The sequence below is a fragment of the Mercurialis annua genome, linkage group LG8 (assembly GCF_937616625.2).
Source record: "Mercurialis annua linkage group LG8, ddMerAnnu1.2, whole genome shotgun sequence".
Lineage (NCBI taxonomy): Eukaryota > Viridiplantae > Streptophyta > Magnoliopsida > Malpighiales > Euphorbiaceae > Mercurialis > Mercurialis annua.
This window is the reverse complement of record NC_065577.1, coordinates 9,505,949-9,531,542: the sequence shown is the minus strand read 5'-3', so window position 1 is coordinate 9,531,542 and position 25,594 is coordinate 9,505,949. Positions and strand designations below refer to the sequence as shown.

The 25,594-nt window shown below is 31.6% G+C and overlaps 2 protein-coding genes across 3 annotated transcripts; one reads left to right on the top strand and one right to left on the bottom strand.

Moving 5' to 3' along the window:
* Positions 1-4,619: 4,619 nt before the first annotated feature.
* Positions 4,620-15,014, top strand: LOC126660710 (alpha-N-acetylglucosaminidase). Of its 2 annotated transcripts, XM_050354353.2 has the most exons (19): positions 4,620-4,993; positions 5,848-5,921; positions 6,161-6,372; positions 6,891-7,012; positions 7,686-7,771; positions 7,994-8,088; positions 8,273-8,354; positions 8,553-8,659; positions 9,556-9,586; positions 10,158-10,275; positions 10,603-10,653; positions 11,493-11,602; positions 11,731-11,833; positions 12,076-12,174; positions 12,836-12,946; positions 13,710-13,957; positions 14,044-14,281; positions 14,438-14,516; positions 14,599-15,014. In XM_050354353.2, exons 1-19 carry the CDS (start codon positions 4,772-4,774, stop codon positions 14,832-14,834), a joined length of 2,424 nt encoding a protein of 807 aa, XP_050210310.1. In that variant the 5' UTR covers positions 4,620-4,771; the 3' UTR covers positions 14,835-15,014. The 2 variants fall into 2 exon arrangements, with proteins under 2 accessions (XP_050210310.1, XP_050210312.1); XM_050354355.1 differs by lacking the exon at positions 4,620-4,993 and having other exon boundaries at positions 5,848-5,925.
* A 1,179-nt stretch (positions 15,015-16,193) lies between these two features.
* On the bottom strand, positions 16,194-23,921 carry LOC126662173 (polyamine oxidase 1). Its single transcript, XM_050356067.2, has 10 exons — positions 23,810-23,921; positions 23,459-23,708; positions 22,986-23,105; positions 22,797-22,858; positions 22,333-22,487; positions 21,027-21,170; positions 19,420-19,569; positions 17,689-17,943; positions 17,149-17,230; positions 16,194-16,931 (listed from the first exon to the last, which is right to left on the bottom strand). Exons 1-10 carry the CDS (start codon positions 23,859-23,861, stop codon positions 16,720-16,722), a joined length of 1,482 nt encoding a protein of 493 aa, XP_050212024.1. The 5' UTR covers positions 23,862-23,921; the 3' UTR covers positions 16,194-16,719.
* Positions 23,922-25,594: the final 1,673 nt, after the last annotated feature.

Below are 25,594 nucleotides of genomic sequence, written 5' to 3'. Positions count from 1 at the left end.
GATATAAAATTTTCTCATGAGGATATAAGCAATGTGATTCACAGATGTTATAGTTTTTAGATTAAATTTATTATTGATTTGATAATAAAATGAATTTTGCGATTTATAAGATTGTCTTTTAGAAGTAGTATTTTCATGATCTTGACTATCATTTTAAAGTCATAAACGTCACAGTTTGGCGCATTTTTATTGCATTTGCTTTGAGATCAATGAAAATTCAGAGTCAGTTTAATTCTGATACTATAATATCCTTGAACGATGCAAGTGGAATCGTGGTTGTTTTTTTTTTTTTGACAATCGAATAATCTTTCATTAATAATAAAGAGCAGTTACAGGTATAATAATTCAGAAAAGGTATAACCGTTTCTAATGACCTGTCATGGAACAAGATATAAACCTTGATTTGCAGATCGCCTTATAAAATAAAATCAAAATTACATAACCGCTCTAACACAATAAGATCCAATTCTTTTCTGTCTAAAGAAAGACTCACTAACTCTTCATAAAAAACAACAAATCTTTCATATAGAAAGAACAACAAAACTTTCAAAAAAAGAAAGACAATCGCTGTAAAATAGTTATAAAAAAAAAATTAATATAACCTATAACGATTTTATCTTCAATCTTGAAAGGACTTGATCCATCTCTGATTTTTTATTTGTATATCAATTGAAATTGATGCGCCTCGTCGATAGATTTACCAACCAAAATAAAAAAGATGAAAAGGAGTCGGTCATTTATTTTATTTTAAAGCAATAAAAAAGAAATGGCTACCACCAACGGCAAAAAAAAACCATTGACGGCAGCCGAAGCGAAAAATAAAAGAAAAACTCTTGACGGCTAGGGTTTTCTATTTAAGAGAAAAAGAGAAGAGGAAAAAAAATGGTTGCTTCTTTATTCACTTGGTTCTAACACTGTGATTCAAACTTTGAGGTGAAATTTTTTATTTGATCGATAAGTGTGTTGTTGTGTTCCTGTTTCATAAAAATATTTTTCTTTATGATGCACCATTTTATGGATTTTTCAATTCTGGGTCTTTTTGAATAATTAGTGACTAGTAGTAGTTACATCTAGTCCGGAGTATAAATGTTTTTCTGCATATGTGATTAGCCATGTGGATGCTAACACATCAAAATAACAAGAAGCTAGTGATCAATAATTTTTCTTTATACCAAATGAAAAATTACATATATTAACGGATTAAATTACGAGCTTCACATGAAGTATGTATAACGATACTAATATAACATAAAATTGTAATAAAACTAATATCACTAGCATACTAAATTATAAAATTTTATTTATATTATAATAAAAGAATAATGAAATTATACCACTATTATACAGAAAATTATTAATAAATTTTAAATTTAAAATAATATTATATTGACAGTATACACATTGAAATATATTAAATTTTACTGACGGTATATCTTGGTGTATAAAAATTATACCAATAATAAATGCAAATATTTTTTTGTAAATAATTTTATTTAATTTGCATATTTGTAAAACTTTCAAGTTAATATTGTATTTTTGTTTTAAAAAAAATCTACCCCTATTTTCACATTTTTAAAATTTCAAAAATCAAAAAAAAAAAGTGACCAAGCAGAACCTAATCAGAGTTGAGTCTTGTCTTTCAGACTAAATTGTCGACCCTGTAAACATTTTCTCTTTTCAGCATCATTGCATTAAAAACTTTCATATGTATTATATCGTATTAGATGGTAAAAAACTTTTGGCCAAACCCATATCAAAGTTTCTCTACTTTACACAATTTTTTCTATTGGTCCTTAAACTTCATTTTTAATTTATCTAGTCCATGTACTCACCATTTTTTCAATTTTAATATCCTTGAGTGGATGGAATATGGAGAGTATGCAAGACTCTCCGTTTACTAACAAACTATTGTTAAATATGACGTGTCAAAGTAAACAAAATAATATGGTTAAAATTTAGGGGTCGATTATCACTTTTTCATTTGTCTTCTTTATTTTCGCCAGAATCAAATTTTTTTTGGCCATCACTAAAGACCAACAGGTCTCTCTAATTCCATTAATGTATTTGATTCTAACTAGTAACTTTTTTTCCTTTTATGTATTTGATTTTAATTATTAAATTCAGTTTTTACTTCGAACTAAAACACTAATAACTAAATTAATTTTCTGAAAAGGAAATAAAGGAACATAAGATACCACATTAATTAACAACACCTCTCGAACAGAATCTAATGTAATCAATATTAGCCAATCACATTAGAGCGTATGTCACAAAATCCAACTAATTATTTAGATTAACACTCAAGCTTGGAAGCTACGACTAGAAATTAATATTAGCCAATCATATTAATCGAATACTCTATTTCCTATATAAATACCTACACATGCATATTATTTTAGTCTTTATTTATATTTCAGTTTCCAAATATTTACTAGTTTTTGGCGAGAAGATCATTAAGAATGATGGTGATTCCTGTATATGCAAGGTCGTTCGATAAATTTAAAGCAGATGCTAAGCAAAGAAGAACAGATCCACTCCAGGTTCTTGATTTGGTCGCAATGGATGTTGTCACAGCTTTACACATCAGACGTTCATCAAACATTACTACTACTACTGCTAATCCACCCTCCTTCAATCATTCTCTTCTCTCCAACTTCAACAACCATCACCTGTTTCCTCCTATTCCACGAAGAAAACGATCGCCCCCTTCCGCTCGTAATCATGATGTGAAGATTTCTTCTATTCCAGGAATGGAGCATGATCTTGATTATCAAAATCAAGAAAATGTCAGGAATATTGGTGGAAAACGCAAGTTTGTTGAGAGCCAACATGAAGTGAAACAGACGAAGAAAATCAAGAGATTATTTGCGGAAGATAAAGAAACGATCAAGATTGAACAAGAAACTGAAGTCCAGGAGAAAAAGAAAATCAAGAAACCAAGTAGTACCAGACCCATGGTGAGATCAACCAAAGCGTTGAATCCAGAGCCCCTTCGTCCGGAGTTGGAAGCAAAAATCACAGCACTTGGAGGCCAAAACGCGAAGCTGGTGATACAGAAATACTTGTACCCAACAGATGTAAATCCAGGTCACGATCGTTTATCAATTCCTGAGTTGCAAGTGCAGGACCGTACGTTTCTTACCAGGGACGAGGCAGACTTGTTATACCATCAAGGAGGAGAATTAAAAGTTAAAGTTTTGGAACCGTGCGGTTTTGTGTCTGATATGATTCTGAAAAAGTGGAATATGCCGAGTACCCGTAATCTGAACTTGAGGACATATTGGACTAAACTGATGAAGAGAAATAAGGATGAATATGATGAGAAGACGGGGAAGCTAATCGAAAGAAAGTTCTTCGACGCAGGTGACATCATTCAGGTTTGGTCATTTAGGGTTAGCAGAGAAGACATTCATCAGGAAATTATAGACCCAATCGGCCATGATGACGAGCCTGTCACTGAAGAAGAAGATCCAGGGAAACTTTGGCTTGCACTGATTAATCTCAGCCGTCCCGTTCCAAACAATGGAGATGAACAAATTGTACAACTAGTTTAATATTTAGGATAATTTGTGTTTTATGTTATCTTCTAGTTTTTAGTTTATTTGATGTAAACTGGCCTAACTAATTAGGACACTTTTATTTTTAATTTTCATGTATTAACTTGATTATTATTTCAATGAAATTTAGAATTGAGTTATCTAATTTTTTGGTATTGTTCCACTGATAAAATATGCATATGAATCAGATTTTTGTATTTAGTGTGATGGATCAATACACAGTGTATATGCATAGAACTGAGAGGATAATTTTCGAAATTTGTTGTAGCTGTATTTACCACTCAATAAATACAAATTATGAGTCAATGAACTAGAAAAAACAAGTTTATTGTTTCTGTTTGATACAAAAAAATTTGGAACTTGATGATGAAAAGTTGAGGAATTAAGTATGTGTTAATCAGATTGACAATCTGATTTTAGTTTTAGTGTCAGTTCAAAGTAAAAAGTTAGTATATGTATTCTCTAAAGCTAATCTCTATTATAAGCTTCGGACTTTTCTCTCTTTATATTTAACCATGTAACGTTTTGGTGAATAAAAATTTGGATGAAGATTATTTTACCTAAACCTGATCAGACTTCAGATTTCCTTAGACTACTTCTAATATTTCTTTTGAAGTTCGGTGATACGTTGATCTAGGTTGAAGAATTGTTCGTGTTCGAAGTAGTTTGCTTTCGCCAACATTTTAAGCTCTTGTAGGGGAACTTGTTCATAGCTTGCCATGTTTGCATTAGGTTCATATTCCTTTCTCACTAATATAACTACTAATGAACTCATTGAAGTTCGGTGACTTTTCATTTTAGTACAATGCCTATTTGTCTTCGTTTGGTCAATTCGATTAATAAAATATTATGGTTAATTTATTCAAAAATTTAGTTAATTAAATTTTCAAATAATTTTTTGTTTATTTATCAATTTAAATATTTTAACCTAATTACCCGATCAATTTAATTGGTTTAATTTTATGTTTTTAAATTTTTTATTAATTAATTTAATTTAATATTATTGATTTATATAAAGTAAACAAAAATAATGGTTCTTTACAGAACTAACCAATATGTAAAACATAAACCGAACCAAGCAGCAAATACGACAGGCATGTCGTCAAAATCAGATGATGACAATTGCCACCCATCAATTATTCCTCTCAAAATCATAAAAACTTGTCATTTCATTCAAATTTCATTCTTCAAAACTTACCCATTTGATCAAATTCATGGTTTCCTCAATGTATCACTTAATTTCCTACTCAATAATACTACTACTGTCATTACCAGTAGCCTTATCCAGTTCAAGAACAGACTCTATAGACTCTTTAATTAGCCGTTTGGATTCAAAAAAATCATCTCCACCAGTTCAAGAATCAGCTGCTAAAGGTGTTTTACAGAGATTGCTTCCTTCCCATGCACGCAGTTTTCAGTTCAAGATCGTCTCTAAGGTAAACCCCAGTTTTTTTTTGTTTATTAACTTTTTATTTTCACTGTCTCTCATTAGAATTCTAAAATTCGTCACTTCAAATCTACTGGGCATGCTTTAGTTGTTGTTCTCTTTCATTAGTTTTGTTGCTTGCTCCAAAATATTGGGAATGAACTAGTTTAGCTTGGTAATAAAATAAGACCCAGTTTTCTTGTTTATGAACTTTTTAATTTAAGTGTCTGTCTTAGAATTCTGAAATTTGTCACTGTAGATCAACTAGGCATGCTGTAGTTGTTGTTCTCTCTCATTAATTTTGTTGCTTGCTCGAAAAATACGGGGAAAGGATTAGTTTAGCTAGGTGAAAATGTTTCTGATTAGCCCGCATGAGTTTGGTCTCGTGGTGTAAGCCTCAGCCATCTGGTGCCATGGTTGTGAGTTCAAATCCCGCCCTTTCCAATAAATGGAGTGGTTGGGATTGGCCTGCCAGCATTATAGCCCGGATTTGCCAGGTATTTGAGCTTGCGGGTGGTCTACATTTTGTTTAAATGGTTTGAAAGTGGAGCTAAAGTTGATAGTCAGTTAATTAAACATGATAGTAACAGCTATAGCACAGTTATGAAAACTGTTAGCTGTGAACAAGGAAGATATGTATATGGAGAAGAAGTTAAGAAGTTTAATTAACATTGGATATCCCGAAAACTAGTAATAGAAGTTAAGAAGTTAAGAAGTTTAATTAACACTGGAGCGAGTCTTTGTTACAATTGTTACAAAAAAAATAACATTTCTGATTATTATTATTTTTTTTTCGAGAATTTTGATATGTATATCGGATTGGACTAAATCTTGCTGATTTTTGTCACTTTCTTCATATATCAGGATGTTTGTGGTGGACAGAGCTGCTTTTTAATAAACAATTCCAATCAATTGACTCAGAATGAGCCTCAGATAATGTATGTAAGTTTGATAGCCAGCTTTTGTTTTGTTGCAATATGTGGAATATGATTATCTAAGAAAATTTCTGTTAAATGTTTGTTTCTTTAGCTGTTAATTTTAGTGCTATTGAAAAAGTTATGCAGTCTATGGATTTTTATGTATAACTCCATGTACTTCAAAAACAAAAGTTTGTCATCTATCATGCACTTCAGTGATTATTTTGTTTCTGTTCTTGTTTTTTATTTTTCTGTGTTAGTATTAAAGGGAGCACTGCGGTAGAGCTTGCTTCTGGCCTCCATTGGTATTTGAAGTACTGGTGTGGAGCTCATATTTCATGGGACAAGACTGGTGGCATTCAAATAGCTTCAATTCCTGTACCAGGATCACTGCCTCGCATAAAAGATGAAGGAATAATGATTCGACGGCCTGTCCCTTGGAACTATTACCAAAATGTTGTTACATCCAGCTGTAAGTGCGAATCTTCCTTGTTATTTTCACACTAAAATATTTTTATTGTTGTTTTATTGAGGTGCTAACTATCTATGTGAGAGATATGGCTTCTAGTGCAGAAATCGTAGAATCAATTGTGGGGAAGAAAAATGAATAAATAATTGTAAATTTGTATTGCTATCGCAAAACAAAAGCAGCAAGTTGAGTGTAGTTACAATGGCTTTTTTATTACACACCCCACTTATTTTATTGCATAATTTTCTAAACATCTCAAATCTTATGATGCTTTGCCATATTCACTTTTTAGCAATCCTTCTTATTATATGCAAGTTTCAAATATACCACTCACAAGTTCCTTATTGACCGGTTCTTAAAGAAACAATGTGTAGCTACTTTCCTGTAATATCTAAAGGCTTACATACTATTTAACGTTTCATAGTATTGAATGCCTCATTCTGAAATGGAGGATCTTATCACTAGTATTTATTGATATCGGCTAGTTCAGGTGACATGTAACGACGCATTATTCTTTTCAGATTCATATGTATGGTGGAATTGGGAAAGATGGGAGAAAGAGATAGATTGGATGGCTCTTCAGGGGATTAATCTACCTTTGGCCTTCACGGGACAAGAAGCCATTTGGCAAAAAGTGTTCATGGTAAGATAGTATCGATAATCTTATTCCTAGGCTTCTAGAATATTTAACATGCATCTCCTGATCTATACATATAGGCATTTTGGGTTTATTCTTATGTATCTATTAAGCTAGAAGTCAATTTATGTCTTTTTCTTTCTAATGTATGAATTTACTCTAATGATATTAGTGAATGAGATAGACCTTGGGAAATGCTATTAAGTATTATCCCTTAATGAAAAATTAATCAAATATAAGATTGTTCTCTTTATGAGAACCAATTGATGCGGTACCTTTTTTACTGTTATTTTCAACAATTTTAATATAAGTGATCCTTTTTCATGGAAAGTTAACTTATATCTACCTGATTCCAGTGACAATTCCAGTTACAATTACAAATTTATAACCTGCTGAAAGCTCTGGCATATTATGCATGGCCTGTTCTGATATCCCAAATTCTTGAATAGGTTGAGATGGCTTTCTATTAATCAGCTTTATTTCAGGTCCTTCACTTTATGTTCTCAACTGAATATAGATGAATTCTACTATATTTCAACCTGTAGATAACTTGCTTTTCTAATTAAGATCATAGAAATTTTAATACTATGCTTGACATATTCTCTTGCTAGCAAAGAAGATTGTTACCTTTAAATCTACTTTCCCTGATCAAAATCATATGATAAAAATCTTGCTGCAGAACTTTAATGTTAGTGCGGAAGATTTGAATGATTTCTTTGGTGGACCTGCTTTCCTTGCTTGGGCTCGTATGGGGAATTTACATGCGTACGTTAATAAAGAAACTGCTCCATTTCTTCTCTGTCCATCCACAGAGAAGTGACAGAAAGGAAGCTCATGCAGAGAAAAGTGTTTTACATATAATGACACTTGTATATGTTGGATTAGGCACAGTGCAAGATATGGCTAATCTGGCCAGGCTGCTGCATGCTTTTACTAGTTCTTCTCATGTGTTTTCGACTCCTGAACCTAAAACATTTATAATCACAGGTGGGGTGGGCCTTTATCACAAAATTGGTTGGATCAACAGTTGGCTTTACAGAAACAAATAGTCTCTCGTATGCTGGAGTTTGGCATGACTCCAGGTATTACAGAGCTTTCTACTGTAAAAAAAAGTTATCGTTTCTTGCTTCTTGTAATCTTCATGTGAGCTTATGCACATAAAACACATTCAAAGATACAGCTCTTAGCATTTATGTTCCTATTGCATATACTAACCCACTATATCAATGAAAAATTTAAGTTTCTTCTCTTCCTTGCTCCGTCCAGTGCTTCCATCATTCTCTGGGAATGTTCCAGCAGCTTTGAAGAAGATTTTCCCTTCAGCAAATATAACTAGGCTTGGGGACTGGTATGTCTATAATCTATATTCCTGTTTGTAAATCTCTTAGGTCGTACAATCATCACATGCCATACAACTAGTCATATTTCATTAGGTGATTTAGTAATTAACTTTACAATGCACTCCTCATTTAATTTTGCAGATTCTATGTTGATTCATTTATTTTTCTTAGGAATCGTTGGTTGATTCATTTCTTTTTTATACCAGGAACACTGTGGATAAAAATCCTCGTTGGTGCTGTACTTACCTTCTTAATCCTTCTGATCCCTTGTTTGTTGAAATTGGAGAGGCATTTATTAGACAACAAGTTAAAGGTGTGCGTTAGTATTGCTTGTTATCTGTTTTAGCACTACATCTTCCAATAGTCACCAAAAAAGGTCTTACATCAGCAAACTGGTCATTTTGGGTAACAGTATAAGAGTACAAAAGGTTGATAATGTTTAAGTTGCCAATGTATAGAATTAATTTCTGAATTTTTTTTATCAGTGGTGTTAAACTACGCATCTAAGTGATAATATCTAGTACATACATATGTGAACTGATCATTCAAATAGAGATATGCATCTTTGTCATTCTAAAGTACATGTTTAACCTGTAAAGAACAGCCAAGAGCAGTTTTGTGGTGTCGCAAAATTGATGTTCGGAAGTATTAGAAAGATGCTTCTCTAAAAGATGCCGAACTGAATGGCTTCAATGGTTAGGATGTGTACATAAGTTGAATTTAGTGATATTAGACAAAGAAAACAAGGAGTTGAACTCTGTGAGAATACCATGAATATTTATTAAAATGGTAATCAGGAGGGTCTTATATTAGGTTTTGGCTAATGTATAATTGATATGTTTCAAGTAATTAGAAGAAAGATATAAAAAATAAAACTTTTATAAGAATATTATTCATAACAGATAGATTCCCTTGAACGTTAACAAAAGAAACACAAATGTGAAGCAACTCCTCGATTAGTTGGACTTCAAGTACCTATCATATTTTTTTTGAGAGAAAGTACCTATCATCTTTTTATTAAGGTGGTTAATATAAAATTTGTTTGTTGGAGTTAATATACTTTAAAACTTAAGCTTTCTCACATAGTTTATAATGCACTTCTGTTTTAAATCTAAGCAAGAAATTTAATTTAATTTACATTTCTTGTAAGTTTCCATTCATTTGCTATCATTGATTCGTTAATTTTCCTTTTCTGGATGTTTGTTTCAGAATATGGGGATGTGACAGACATCTACAACTGGTAATGCTCATTTATTATATTTCTAATTTGCATCTTGTCATTATGGATTGCTTGATCGAAGTAGATACTGCTATATGTGCATCTATGGTAATTATGCTTGAAATGCTTTTTATGTCAAATATCATTTAAACAACTTCATTTAATCTTGAGCGTTGATGCCTTTACTGTAAATCAGCGAGCCCACTAGTTCAGGATCACCTTTAGAATGATGAAGTGAACATTTAGACATGTTAAGCTGACATTGATATGGAACTAATGTATAGTATATCACTGCCCATGCTAAAGTGATGTGTATGACGCAGGTCAAACTGTTTCATTTTAGTTATGGGACATCCATCTATTTAAATGGCTTCATCGTCAGATTGATAACTCCAAATAAATCCTTTTATCATTCCAAGAAAATGAAGAAAAAGAAATGAAAAATTAAAGTAGGCTTCATTTCAGCGACTTTTGAATAACTTACATAAAACCTACAGAGGTTGGAACTTAGGTAGAACAATTATTTTTAATGTCTTAAATCTTGTCTTACAGACATGAATTTAATAATTATTTGTACAATTGTTTATTGCAGCGATACATTCAATGAAAATCTCCCACCTACAAGTGATCCATTATTCATCTCTTCACTAGGTGCTGCGGTGTATAAAGCAATGTCCAAAGGTGATCCGGATGCTGTGTGGTTGATGCAAGTATGCTGCTAACTCTCCTGGTATAATTATGTTGATATAGCCTTTTGTTTAGACAATTAATTAAAATAAAATTGGTGTTTCCTCAATATGTGTATGCAAAGATTGCTTATACATCCATAGATAGAGATGTGCCTTTACCACCATAATAGTTGTTAAAAGCATCCGTTGCTTGACTGAGGTCAAAACCTTTAAACAACCTCAATTATTTAACGAATGCATTTATTTACCAATGATGAGAGATTTATATGGCCATATCATTAATTAAGTTCCCTTTGGGAGTTTGCAATGCATGTAATGAGTTCATGCTGACATTTCATCTATTTGCAGGGTTGGCTTTTCTATTCAGACTCTGCATTTTGGCAACCGCCGCAAATGAAGGTATAGATGGTTTGGAGCTATTGGCCGATCTTCTAACTGTCACTTTCTTGTATCTTTAACACAAACTCTACCACCTAGAATTAACAAAAATTGCTGTACACGCATACGTTGTTCAGTTAATGGCTGCTTTAGAAGTAACTTTAGCTGATATTCAGCAAAAATTGAAAGCCTTTGTCTACGTTGGCAAACTGAAAGCATTGGAAAGTGTATCCTTGAGCTTCTATATGACTATCACTTTTATTTAAAGAAATTTTGCCTCTAATTAGATGCTGTTTTTTTTCATAGAATTCAAGTTAGCACTCTTTTTGGCAATTTTTCCAGCTACCACTAGTCATTTTAACTCTTCTTTTGGATACCATCGTCCTGCTCTGCATTTTATTTTTCTTGTTACGTTATTTCTCGTTTTCTCTTTCTTCCTTCATTCATTTTGGTTGTGTAGCTTACTCTAAGTAATAAAACCTTTTAGCTATAGCATTCAAAAGAGATAAACATGTTCTTTTCTTCTAAATTAATTTTTGTGAGTAGATGCTTTATAAGTGATGCTTTATGGTGGAATGTCAAGTAAAGCTATAGCATTTGATGACTTCAAAACAAAGTTCCATTATTAGCAAAAGTCATGCAGTTATACTTATCATGATTGAAAACCTGCGCTAGAATGAGTCATCTTGTTCTTATATTTTTTATATGGAATTCTTTAGTCCAGAAGTACCGTGAGAGAAGTGGACCAAGTTTACGTGAGATGCTAGATGCTGCATTTTTAAAGAACTTTTCTTTAATTTGTTTGTCTATTCTAATTTTGGATACACTTCAGTATTTTGTTAACCTTGTACTATTTGCAGGCTCTATTACACTCTGTTCCTTTCGGGAAAATGATAGTTCTAGATCTGTTTGCTGATGTCAAACCGATATGGAGATCTTCCTCCCAATTTTATGGCACTCCTTATGTCTGGTACTTGGCTACCTATTAGCAAAGTATTAAATCTTCTAAATTTGTATTTTTTTAACCCATTCTTTCTTATGCCTCCTTCTATGAACTTGTGTTTCCTTCAATAGTAAATTTCTTTTCGACATGATCAGGTGTATGTTGCATAATTTTGGGGGAAATATTGAAATGTATGGCATATTGGATGCAATATCTACAGGTCCAGTCGAAGCCCGTGTCAGTAAAAATTCAACCATGGTATACAGACATCACTTTATAATCATATTTCAATATGTTTGAAAATCTAATCTAAACTATTTTTTTAATGCTTTGATATTATCTATGCTTCATTTATGGAATTATTATAGGCATCTTTCATTATAAATTAATCTTCTGCATCTTTCATTATAAAATCATCTTCTGGTTCTAGCATTGTGTTTCCAGGACTTCTACAGAGTATAGTGTATACTGATGTCAGTTTTAACTATTGATGTATGTAGGTTGGTGTTGGTATGTGCATGGAAGGAATAGAGCACAATCCAGTTGTTTACGAACTGATGTCTGAAATGGCATTTCGCAGCGAAAAAGTTCAACTTCTGGTAGTCTTAGTTCTCTAATTACTATTTAATTTCCTTTTGTTTTCCTTAAACAGTAATTACCATGTTTATCGCTTTCCTCACTTAAGCTTATATATAGATCATGAAATAGTTGGTATTTTGACATGATACTAAATAGATTTTGGCCTAATCAATCAAAAGCTCCCCACCTTTAAACTTTTTTTCAATTGCACCTGACGTTGAAAAATTCTCTCAAAACCCCCCGCCTTTAAATTCTTTTCCAATTGCACCCTGACATAGGAAAATCCTCTCAAAACTCCCCCACCTTTAAATTCTTTTTCAATTGTACCCTAAATTTGAAATTTCTATGATTTTTTATTTCAAAAAGTTATTGGATATAATTTTAGGAAAAATGTTTTTTTTACATTATTAATAATATTAGCGTTTAATTAGAATATCTACTAAAAACGAAAGATTATTTTAAATTTTTCATGTGAGAAGAGGTCAATTTAATATTTTGGGGTACAATTGAAAAAGAATCTAAAGGTGGGGCCGGGGTTTTAAGAGGATTTTTCTACGTCAGGGTGCAATTGAAAAAAAAAGTTTAAAGGTGAGGGGCTCTTGAGTGATTAAGCCATAGATTTTATAATGTCAATGACATTCTGGTTATTGTTATTCAATGGTTTAGTTGTGGTTTTGGTAGGATTGGCTGAAGACCTACTCCCGTAGACGATATGGTAAAGCAGTTCATCAGGTCGAAGCAGCTTGGGAGATTCTTTACCACACAATCTACAATTGTTCAGATGGAATTGCTGTATGTTATGGAGTATTCTCAATTTAACTGCAATATCTCCATTTTATATTGTTTCTCTATGCTTGATGATAGTTATAAGATAGTTTGGAGCCTGGAAGTGCATGTTTTTAGATTTGTTAATCTTTCTAGGGTTAATTGCAAAAAAAATCATGAACTTTTACCATATTTTGCAATTATAACACGAACTTTAAAATTTGGCAAAATCAATCACCAACTATAATTTTTTTTTCAACTGGAAATTAGCTCGGTATTCCTATTTGCCAAAAAATTGAAGTTGATGATCAATTTTGCGAAATTTTAAAGTTTATGTTATAATTGCAAAACACGTTAAAGTTCGTGATTGAATTGGCATTTAACCCATCTTTCTATGATTAGGGGTGTGCATTCCGTTCGAAATCACACCAAATAGAACCAAACTGAGATTGTAATTTTTTTAAAACCAAACCGATTTACAAGGTTTTAATATATTTGAATCTGAATCACAGTGGGTTCGGCTAGCTTATTGGTACCAAAAGTGAATTGAAATTATTTTACTTTTCAAACCAAACACAACCGAAAAATTGAAATTTATTTATAATATCAAAATACACCAAAGTGAATTTAGTGGTTAGATTTGCTTATTCGGTTTGGTTTGATTTTTGTACACCTCTAGTTATGAGATAGTGATATGATAAAGTAAACTTTTCTTGCTGTTCCCATTTAATATTCTGCCAGGCCATTTTCGTGTCAAATTTAAGTTGGAAGGCCTTCTGATTTGTTGCAGAACCATAACAGCGATTTCATAGCGAAATTACCAGACTGGGATCCTTCAATTGAATCTGGACAAGACTCATTGAAACAGGATAACATATATAGCTTCCTTCACCGACCCGGAACCAGAAGATTCTTATTTCAAGGACCAAGTTCCCCATTGCCCCAGGCACACTTATGGTACTCCACTCACGAGGTGATCAATGCACTACAATTATTCATCGATGGTGGAAATCATCTTAGAGGAAGTCTCACATACAGGTTAAACGGAAACCTAGTCGTAGATCTTATCTATGATATTTTTAACCATGCTTGTCATGTTTACTTATACTAAACAATTGCAACAGATACGACTTGGTTGACTTAACTAGGCAAGTTCTGTCAAAACTAGCAAACAAAGTATATATTGATGCTATAATGGCTTTCCGGAATAAAGATGCTCATGACTTGAATCGTCATAGCCAAAAGTTTATACAACTCATTAAGGATGTTGACGTACTTCTTGCTTCCGATGATAATTTTCTACTCGGAACATGGCTTGAAAGTGCAAAAGGGCTTGCAGTGAATCCTCATGAGACGAGACAGGTGAGTACAAATTTTTGTGACACTGGAATCTAAATTTCTGATATGCCAATTACTTAAATAAAACAACGACAGTAATTTGTCAAAACAGTGATTCGGTTTTTATCAAATCTAATCAGATTGTATAAGCTTACTGAGTGTGCTGTTTCTTCTATGCAGTATGAATGGAACGCTAGAACGCAAGTGACGATGTGGTACGATACAATGAAAACCAATCAGAGCAAGCTCCATGATTATGGTAATATTAATTTATCCTTTTGTTTCCGTAAATGATATATTTCTTTTAGGCTACTGCATTTATTCATTTATGGCGTGATCAGCAAACAAATTTTGGAGTGGATTGCTAGAAGACTACTATCTTCCGAGAGCCGCAACCTATTTCGATCATCTGGAGAAGAGCTTGAAAAAAAATGAGAAATTGAATCTGCAGGCTTGGAGGGAAAAATGGATTACATTATCAAATGAATGGCAAGCAGATAAAAAGCATTATCCAGTGAAGGCCAAAGGAGATGCACTTGCTATTTCTAAAGCACTGTATGGTAAGTATTTTGGTTAACTATATGATGGGTTTGTTTGTCTATTGGTTCATAGGGCTACAGTTCAAACCAGACTTAACCAAATAGATTGCCTCTAAAGGATAAAACCAAACTGAATTAAATTGAGGTAATTTGTTTTTGTTAGGTGATTTTATGTTAAATATGTTTCATAATGAACAAGTTTCTGGTTTAGTTAGCTAGTCAAAGGCGAAGGAAACCGAGACCATTTGTTCTGAAAAAGTTTCTAACCGAACCTGTTTCTTGGTTTCAGTTTGGTTGCATTTATATCTACCTCATTTTTAAGAATGTGCAAAAGAAAAAATCAACTAAGATATCGATTATACATCTTTGATCACAGCATATGTTAAAACATAAGTTAGTGTCGTGGTAGCTTCGGACTATGCAGTCACCATAATAACACGTTGGATGAGCACATGATCCTAAGTATGATTTACAAGAGATCACACTCGTTTAATTACTCATCAAATGGAAAATTTATTGTGTGACACGTGACAATAGTAAATGTGATTACCAATCAATGATATTATATTAGTTTTAGGTGTGATATAAATTGATTGATTATTTATTATTATGTGTCACACGATAAATATTAGATAATCCTAAGCTTCATGCAAGTATTTTTGCATCTAATCTATACTATATATAAAAGCACGGATGAGGGGGATAGGCAAATTTACTGAATAATCCTTTTCAATCTATTACTAAATAAAGGTTTTATAGTCATTAACTAATTAGTTATTTAATTAATCACTATTGTAATTAAAGTCCTAATTAGAATAGGTAGCTAAATTATCTACAATTTAATTTTTAGTATGTAAAAATAACTAAATTGTCTCCAAATTAGTAGGAATACCTATCTTTTAGTTTGATTTAACTACAAAATTAAAATACTGTATTTGGTAAATATATTATTATTTAAATTTTTATCTTGTTATTTTTAAAGATATTATTAATAAAATAAAATTAATTATTTAATTATAATTATTATAAAACCAAAAAAAGAATAAATTCAGTATGGAAAAAAATTTCATAACCGAACATATTATATTTACTTTTACAAAAATTCTTAACTAATTTAATATTAATTATAACTAAAAAATTGATATAATTATAATAGATTTATTAATATATACATTGACAAATTACGTTACGAGCCACGTGCATAGCACGTAATGCGAAACTAGTGATAATAAAGTTACAGTGCGACTCATAAATGTTTTTCTCATCGATATATCAATCATAACTTATATATTGCATTTAATTGTCTTGTCGATTTACTAGAGTCGATTCCTACATTTTAATTAATCAAAAAATGTAAACAAAACTCAAAGGAACCTTATCATTTTGGCAACTCAACAAAAAGAACCAATTGAAAAATAAATATATTAGGTTAACATTGTTTCTTTTATAAACAAGTAAAGAGTACAATTAGACCTCAAGATTATACCTCCCATAACACTATCTTTTCTCATTTCACCTATTTTTTTCCTACATCAAAGCACAATCAAATTGAAAATTCTTACCTACACCGGGTCCATACCTTTATCCAATCAATCAGATGTTAAAAGAATGACAGATTTTCACTTTCTAACATATGATTGGTTGAATACATGATAAATATGGTTACAGTCTAAGCCAAGAAATCCCCAAACACATAAAACAATTCCCTCCAAAATTTTCCTTCCAGCATCATTTTCCTGCCGCTGCCGCTTGTTTTTCTGCTTGCCTTACTCCATTTTCTGAATGGAATTAGTAGTCTGAACCGGAATTGAGTTCAAACCCGAAATTGAGTTCAAACCCATTGCATTAAGGGTCTGAATAGAATTTAATTTCAGACCCATTGTTACCATGAATCTCATTGATCAAATTATCATCATCATATAGTCATAATATAGCTTCAGAAATACCAAGCTTGCCACTAAGATATAATTGTGTAGGAATGTCACATTTATGTAGATTAGATACTGCGTCTGTTTGTGTCAAAGTTAATGATCCTGTCAATGCTAGTAATGGCTCCAGCAAAAATGTTTGATTCTCACTTTTTCTTTCCTTTTCTTCTTTTATTTCTCGTAATAGTGATTTGCTCGTGTCGATTCCTATATTAAATTAATCAGAAGAAAACGTGAGCTCACTTGCACAATTCAACAATATTGTATAAGGTGGTAAAATTTGAATTTGTAAGCAAACAATCAGTTCGATAGAAAAACTGACCAATTTAACTAAAACCAAATTAGACATATTATTCTACTTTTTTAAATTGAACTGACCGAATTAATAGAATTAATGAAATTAACTATGTCGGTATGTCCTCACCTGAAAGGTATCCACCATGGACGTAACCGTTAAATCTTTCACTAGTATGTTCACCAGTAAAGAAAATGCAACCTACTGGAGCCTGCAAAAAACATGATAATCAGTAAACGTCAATTATGTATACCAGCCGAGAATAATTAAGAACCAAAGCCATGAAAATATCCTTTTCTCATATTTTTAGTCTGCAATTTCCAAATTTCTTGAACAAAAGATCAACCCGGTTCTGAATTAATGATTCGAAATCGAATTAGTCTTCTCAATCATTTTGATCCATTAAGACAATTCGCTCCATTTTTAGGTCAATTAAGGACAAAGTTGGTCATTCAAGTTGCTTAACTTGTTCATATTAAATAACTTTGTCCTTAATTGATTCAAAATTAGAAAATATTATCCTAATTGATCATAATGATCGAGGAGTTATTTGATCTGAGTTGCAAGTTCAGAAACTGAGTTGACCCTTTACGTAATTTCTAACAGAATTTTGATTCCTTTTTACTTGGTAATAGTATTTTTCGACCATAAAGAGAAAAAGTGGCTTACTCTAATATCATAAAGAACTTGATTATTGGAAATGATTGGGTAATTACTGTAGCTGCCACGCTGGAACCTGTTGTTCCACCAGCGGGGCACAAGAATATCCATGGCGATTGGTATATTGGGCCCAAACATGTCCCTAAGCACTTCCATAGCTTCTTTTAATGTTTCCTGGTCAGATTGTGACTCAACACGTTTCGATTCGCCATTGGTCAACGTTACAACAAGAATATTTGAACCAGGGTATGCATTTTCCATGTGCTGATGACACAGAAACAGATCATTAGCCAGCTTATAGATAGAAGTAAAACTAATGCAAGTTAATTAACATTTAACAATCATTCAACTAGTTTGTGTATGATATCAGCATTAGGTTTAAGATCAGAATGTGCACAACCATATGGAAATGACAGACAGAGACTTCTGAGTAGGGTGTGCATCGAACGAAACCGATAAAAAAATCAAACCGCTCCAAACCGAAAATGACCACTTTGGAAAAGATTTTAGCTCACTTCAATTTTTAATTTTAGACCGAAGAAACCGAACTATCTATATATATTATTTAGTTTTTAAAGTAATATCAGATTCCTATGTATTGAAGTGGTTAAACTATATGATACTATCATTTAGTCTAGATTTGATTCCTCATTAGAGAATCTCTAATTATCTTATTGATTTTTTAAAAAATTTAAAAGAACAATTCTTGTATTTGGATGAAATAAAAAAAAAACCAAATGTATTTTTACTCTTCTAATTTGGTACAATTCTATTTTCTTCAAAAACCCGATTAATTTTTAAAAAAAAACACTTTCAAATAGAATTGAAAACCAATTGCACATCCCTAGCTAGTTTTGAGATCACCATAACAAGAAGCTAAAAAAAATTAATTAAAAAAGTTAATCCTGTCTTAATGAAGAAGAGGATAATATTTTAGAAATGTAGCTAGGGACAAGAGTAAATAATAATGGTTATGAGAGTGATTTGTTTAGTTAATTCCACTAATAATGCCAGCTTTAAGACAATGAAAGGAACATGAGGGTACACATCAATCATGGGTCAGCCTACCAAAAACAAAATAATGTAAAATGAGAAAGGTGATACACTTAACACTTTCATGATTCTGTAAATATTATGCAATTTTATTATACAATAAAGGTGGTAGCAAACTAGATGTTAAAAATAACCAAGCAAAAAAAAGTGAATAGGTCAAGCCTATGGAAAACTAGGTAGCTTTAAACTGATGTTTCAAACAAATTGACAAACATATAGAGATATGTTTGAGCATTTTAAGATCATTAGATTCTTCTAGGTTTGAAAATATTAATAGAGTTTATAACTGGACATGTTTGAGAAAAAGATTTTACAGCAGGGTTAGTATCTATCATCTAATTACACATAAAACAGCAGAAAATGACTTCTACTAGGTACCAGCTCAGTTAAGGCAAAGGTGCAGATATACCCTCAAACTTTAGTTCGAGGAATATTTAAGTTACTAAACTTTAACTCGTGTTACCCGACCATTAAATTAACAAAGAGATGCATTTAAGCTCTTCAAGTCGACCCGTTGTAGGTCCGCGATATCCTTTTTAATTTGAAGGACTTGTATGCATCATTTTGGTACCTTAAGGGTTGTGTTGCACCGAATTCGAGTATTAGGAACTTAAATATGGTATTCCAATTTTGGCATTATTATGAGAGTAAAAAAATGGCATCAGGAAAAAGAAATAGAGAATCAACCTGCCAGAATGTGTAGTATCCTCTACGCTCATGGGCATAGATAAAGAATTCTTTGTCAGGACAGCAAGGCCAAAATTTATATGGAAACTTGAGAAAAATCTTTGTGTATACCATCACATCACATTTCTGTATTGCCTCTGTTTTCCACCTCTGCAACATTAAAATAAAATTTCATTTTGTCAATGACATATAAAAACAAAGTTCTATAGTTATCATATTATCTATATTATTCCAAAACCAATAATTAAAGAGATTGATATATTTTCACATGATTAAAAATCATCATTATACCATCTAATTACCAACTTTTAATAGCTAAGCAATAATAATTTATTAATCATTTGACGAATCCATTATGTTGTAGGAAAATTGTCATGCATAACTCGATATCTCGTCTTCTTTTTCTATTTTTTTTATATTTTAAACTGATCAAGTTTATACCAATAAATAAAGTGTACATTTAAAAGGCAGTCACCAGCATTGCTCAATGCTGATTAATCAGCAAATTGGCTGGTAACAGTAAGGAAAACAACCTAACAGTGAACCTATGGGTTATCAGTCTGTGGATTGCCGAGCAACCCATGGTATTTTCTTTGAATTCTATGAAGAAAACAAGACACCTCGAAAATCCATCTCCCAGTCATGAAAACAGCTAAAGAACCTATTTAATAACAAGACCTAGCTCAGGTTCAAAACAAAAAACAATTACAAGACCTAGCTGCCATGAATTCCTGACTTCTCCAACTTAATGACATCTGGGCCATGCCCACTCTTACAAAGAAAATAAATATAATCAAAGTGAAAAAATAAGTTATAGCAACTCCAATTCCTAATCCTATCGGGACCCATTTCCCAGTAGTAATTTATTAGATTTCTTATAATTTTTAAACCAAGTAGTATATACATCAATTCTGAAAATAACTACCAGGGACTATTTCACACAAATTTTAGATTAATTGATTATAATTTGGGGTAATTGATAAAATTTAATAAGTTCAAAGGACTAATTTATATAAAGAAAATGATTTTGATCTTACTTGCTCATTATGTACAAGTTCAGGGGGAAATTGATAGTTAAGTCAATAGTTACAGTACAGAAGAATTTGATATTCATAATTTCATACCACCTAACTTCTTCACTTCATAAATCTTTCATAAATGTTATGAGAATCGCATACATTAGACCCCAATGTTAATCATGTCATATTTACAAGAAGGTTGAACCCAAAATAATGCTAGTCACATTGAATGGTGAAGATACAAAGACTACACGTAGAACTAGAACAATAAAAAAAAATCATAATTCTACATTTTCAAATTTAAAATCATATGGGTTATCATTGGTTATACTACATTAAACAAAACATAGTGCCTTCTTCATGCATGCCATGGGCATATTATATATGATGATTTATTAAAATTTAATTAGTTAAATGAGCGTCACAATCATACAAGTGAACATGTTTTAATTAGCATTTAAATTGTGCAAACTTGTTAAGTTGAAAAACAATTCTAGCAAACTGGTTCAATCATATGATATGCATGGTCCAAGGAAATTAAAATATGACCAAGAAAAAATGGAATAAATAAAGGAAGGGAATACGTACGGGCAAAGGAGGTCTAAAAGAAATGAGATCACTTTGGAGAACACCAATACTAGCTGACAAAATCACATAATTGGCTTCGTAGACGCAACCATCCTCAGTTTTCACCATAACACCATTTCTCGAGTGCTGTATTTCCCTAACAACCTGGCCCAATCCATGCATAAAAATTACCAATCAACCATTAATTAAACTTATATATAATGTGTTAGCTCTTTAAACACATTAGTGAAGACCAAGACAGCAACTTCCCAAATATAAGATTCTACAAAGTCAAACCAAGAAAAAATGTGCAACACAGTAGGCACAATTGCCTATTTCTATTATGTAATTAGTAACTTATTTTTTTTTATTTGGAGGATTTCTAAGAGCAATTTTAGTGGGAGTGAAGACAAAAACAGAACATTAAATGAAGAAATGGACAAGACTAGCTATTTTCTTGTTCTTATATTGAATTTGATATGACATCTCAACTCCTGGCTAGTAGTGGTCTCCTTGGCTTTAGGCCATTTTGAATCAATGAATGAACATTGTGCAGCAGGTTAGTGCAAAATGCTGAGAGAAAAGGGACCTACAGGCTCAGAAAAGGAAGGGGGGAAATGGCAAAAAGGATGGTGAAGATTAAAGCCAATTCATGGCTATGTGATTGAAATCTGACATTTTAGTGGATCAAATTTATGGCTTTTTTCCAAGGGTCATCTACTCAAAAAGTTCATTCAAAGTTTAGTTTTGTAATCATGATCACACTTTGAGCAAAAATGGTCAAACAGCACATAAACTAAAAACAATTATAATATTAATTAGGAAGATTATCAACAAATTTTATAATAAAAGCCTAATGATGACACAATCTATAAACAAAATTTCATTGATTCCTTATATAATCTATCATGCCATTAGCAAAATGTTCAGTTGAAGAAGATATTTAGCAACAATTTCTGCTAGAAAATTAGAGAAGCAATATAAATAAGATACTAATAAATGATTACAGAAAAACAGGAAAAAGGTCATAAAATGTCATTATCTACTAACCTCAAAAGTGGGTCAATCAATCTCAACAGTAAAAAGATTGCACTACATGCATACAAAGAAGTGTTTTGGAATATTTCACATACTTTTTTACTGCTCATTTTTTAAATTATTCAGCTTAACCTTTTTAAAAAATACTAACTCCTACCCCATGTGTAAACTAAAAAGGCAAAACTGTCTATTTGTTGCCGTCTAATTATGTTCTTTTAAAAGCACAAACTAACAAAAATACAAGTAAAATCAAATCAAAAACATTTTAAAAGTGCTCTCTATTGGTTACCTTGTTAAGTTTGAGACGAGTGTCCAAAATTTTACCCTCAGAGTTAAAAAGAAAATCTTCAGCTATCTTGTACAGTAAATACTCATACCCTCTCTCATCTGCAACTAGGAACTCTCTCTCCCCAAAATCAACATACGTTGATATTGGCTCTACCTCTGTAATACAAACCCAAATTCATAAATAACCATTTCAATGAGTTCAAATACGGACAGTTTCTTAATCAATAAAATTTTATTTAATATCTAAAAAATAAAATTTATTAAAATTAAGACCAATACATAATATTTTCTAAGTGATTTGTACCGATTGAAATAAACTTTATATGAGAAATTGTAATTTTTTTTTTGGAATTACACATACATGCGGCTATGCCACTGTTCATAATCATAGTAAAATTTTCTCAAAATTTCTTTCCTACATTTTCCCACGAAACAAACAGTAAAATGAGATTATAGGAAACAAACCTGCCATCTCAAAATCATGAAGAATGAAGTCAATGGCTAGCTCTATTGGTGTCTTTGGCGAGCTAAATAAAACAGATAAATTAAAATTAAATTAAACAAAGACTATTAAAATCACATTAATGATAATTAATTACTAGTAATTACTGTTTTTATTTCAAATGGAAAACACCAAGAAATGAATTTAATTACCATGGCGGTTCAATTACTTCATCAACTTGGTTTGCCTCTTGGCTTCTCAAATTCATAATGGCGGAATCCACCGCTTTTTTGTAAGAATCTGCCGCTACTCCACTTGGAAATATCTTCCCACTGCAACCAAACATATAACAAATTGAAAATAAAAAATTAGCCCAAAAAAAAAATCAATACATTTTCAAATTGCAGATTAAAAACAGTTTCCAAACTGTTGGAACTGTTAAAACAAACAACGAAATAGTCTATTAATTTGTTGAAATAATGTTCGTAAATTAAAACTAATTACGGAAATTTTGGCTGAGTAGCTGATTAGGTCGCTTTTTTTAAATTTCGCACAAACTAACAAAAATGAAAAGATTTTTCTGATATTACAAGAAAAACACTAAAACTGAGAAACAAAGCAAAAACAGAACGAAAAGAATTAGAATATAAACAAATTAATTAATTAAACGAACGAAAAATTATACCTGCGATCATAAATATTATAACGAGCATTGCTATAATCCGAGAAACAAGTTCGAAGACCGGATTGATTCGCAAGTTCCCAGACAGGATTCGATTCTTTACCGCCAACGCCAGCAATCCAACCAGCGCCTAACTCAACCGATACGCCGCCGAAACTTTCTTTCCTTACTCTTCCTCCGATACGATCCGACGCTTCTAATATAACCACGTCCTCTATTCCATTCTCCGCCAATTCTTTCGCCGCCGACAAACCTGAATTCACAGTAAAACAAATTTAATAATGTTCTGTTTTCATAATTAATTAATTGTTTTGAATTTTTTTTGTTCGTGGAATTGAGATTATTTATGATTACCGGAGATGCCGGCGCCGATGATGATAACGGAGGAGAGAGGAGGAGAATCCATGAGTGATTGTAGAGAGAGAAGCAGAGTGTTTGGGTTTGTTGGCGAGAGAAGAGGAAATAGCGGGAGTTGGTTTATATAGTTGTTTTTTTTAGTTTTTCTTTTTGCATTTTGAATTTTATTTTTATTTTATTTGTTAGTGGTTGTATGAAATCTGTTCATTTACTTTATTTTTCCTCCTATTTCACAGGGGGTTGACCCGGTGACGCGTAATTAGAAATGATAAGGGTAGAATGGGTAACTCCTTTTGGAAACTTTTTGATGAAAAGTTGCTGTTTTTTTTTTAATTTTTTTTAAGTAGGTCGAGTTTAACACGTCATCCGTAAACTAAACTGATCAATATATAACATGTCACTAAAATAATTACAAAATTATAATGAGATTATTTTTCAAATACCTGTTTTGGATAAAGTATTTACACCATTTTGGTCCATCGTTTCCTCTTATCATACATTACCTAATAAGCTAACTTATTTAACAAAAATACCCACTATATAAAAATGTCTTATCTCATTTTAGGTTAAATTTTTATATAGCCATCTTTTTTTTCTCTCTATTCTCTCTCTTCTTCTCTCTTATTTTCTTCTTATTTTCTTCTTCTTTTTCATTTGATTTTCAGTTTATCTCCTCCGATTACTTTTCCGTCCGTCTTTTCCGTTCGTTTTTCCGGTCGCGCTTCCGTTCGTATACTTCTGATGGATTTCTCGTCGTTTACGGTCGTTTTTCCGTTTGTCTTTTCCGTTCGCGCTAGTCCGTTCGTCTTTTCCATTCGCGCTATGGATTTCTCGACTCGTTTTTAGATTTGTGTAATTTTTTAGGTTTTTTTTTAATGATTTAAATATTTTATAAATAAATTATTGTAGATTTATAATTTTTTATTTATAAAATTGTTCTATTGTTCATATAATTATTTATTTTGTCTTCTCTTATTCATAGATTTGTTTATTGCTACTGATTTTGTAAAGAAAATATTGATTTATGGTGCATTTGTAATAATTTTATAATATTTTTACGTTTTAGTGTATTTTTGGTGTATTAATGGTCTATTTCTGCCGTTTTTAGTATATTTATGGTGCATTTACAGTGTTTATGATGTATTTGCAGTGTTTATGGTGTATTTGCAGTGTTTCATGGTTAAACCACAAAAAACACTACAAAAATGCTATAAATACACTACTTATACACCACTTATACACTACTTATACATTATATATACACTTATTTTACACTATATAAACACCATAAAAACACTATATATACACTACTGTTACACTATAAAAAATAAAATAAAAAATTCTAGGAAAAAAATCTATAAAAAATAAAAATTAACACTATATATACACTAATCTTACACTATATAAAAAAAACTGCCGGTCGGTTCGGTCGGTTCGGTTGACCGAATCGAAAAAACCGAAAACCGAAATTAAAAAACCGAAAAAGATATTTTGGTAAATAAAAAAACAAAACAGGTAAATAAAGTTAGCCAAAAAGTCAAAAAATAAAACTCAAAACTTGCAATATAAAGTTGTAATTATTTTGGCAAAACATATATTTAGGGAAATTAGCACAATTATAATAACTATGTTCGGATTTTATCGATGATATCACAATTTTACCATTATTTTAATGAGATATTATATATTGATTAGTTTGTCTACAAATGACGTAATAGACTCGATATATCTAAAAACTTCTCTTTTTTGATGAAAAATTTCTGCATTAAATTAGTTTTGAAC

Coding starts and splice junctions, on each gene's coding strand:
- LOC126662173 (XM_050356067.2), bottom strand. CDS start 23,861: ATGGATTCTCCTCCTCTCTCCTCCGTTATCATCATCGGCGCCGGCATC. Junction 22,488..22,796: donor TCATGATTTTGAGATGGCAG/GTTTGTTTCCTA, acceptor TTTGTATTACAG/AGGTAGAGCCAATATCAACG. Junction 17,944..19,419: donor GATACTACACATTCTGGCAG/GTTGATTCTCTA, acceptor CTGTGTCATCAG/CACATGGAAAATGCATACCC.
- LOC126660710 (XM_050354353.2), top strand. CDS start 4,772: ATGGTTTCCTCAATGTATCACTTAATTTCCTACTCAATAATACTACTA. Junction 8,089..8,272: donor GGAGTTTGGCATGACTCCAG/GTATTACAGAGC, acceptor TGCTCCGTCCAG/TGCTTCCATCATTCTCTGGG. Junction 8,355..8,552: donor ATAACTAGGCTTGGGGACTG/GTATGTCTATAA, acceptor TTTTTATACCAG/GAACACTGTGGATAAAAATC.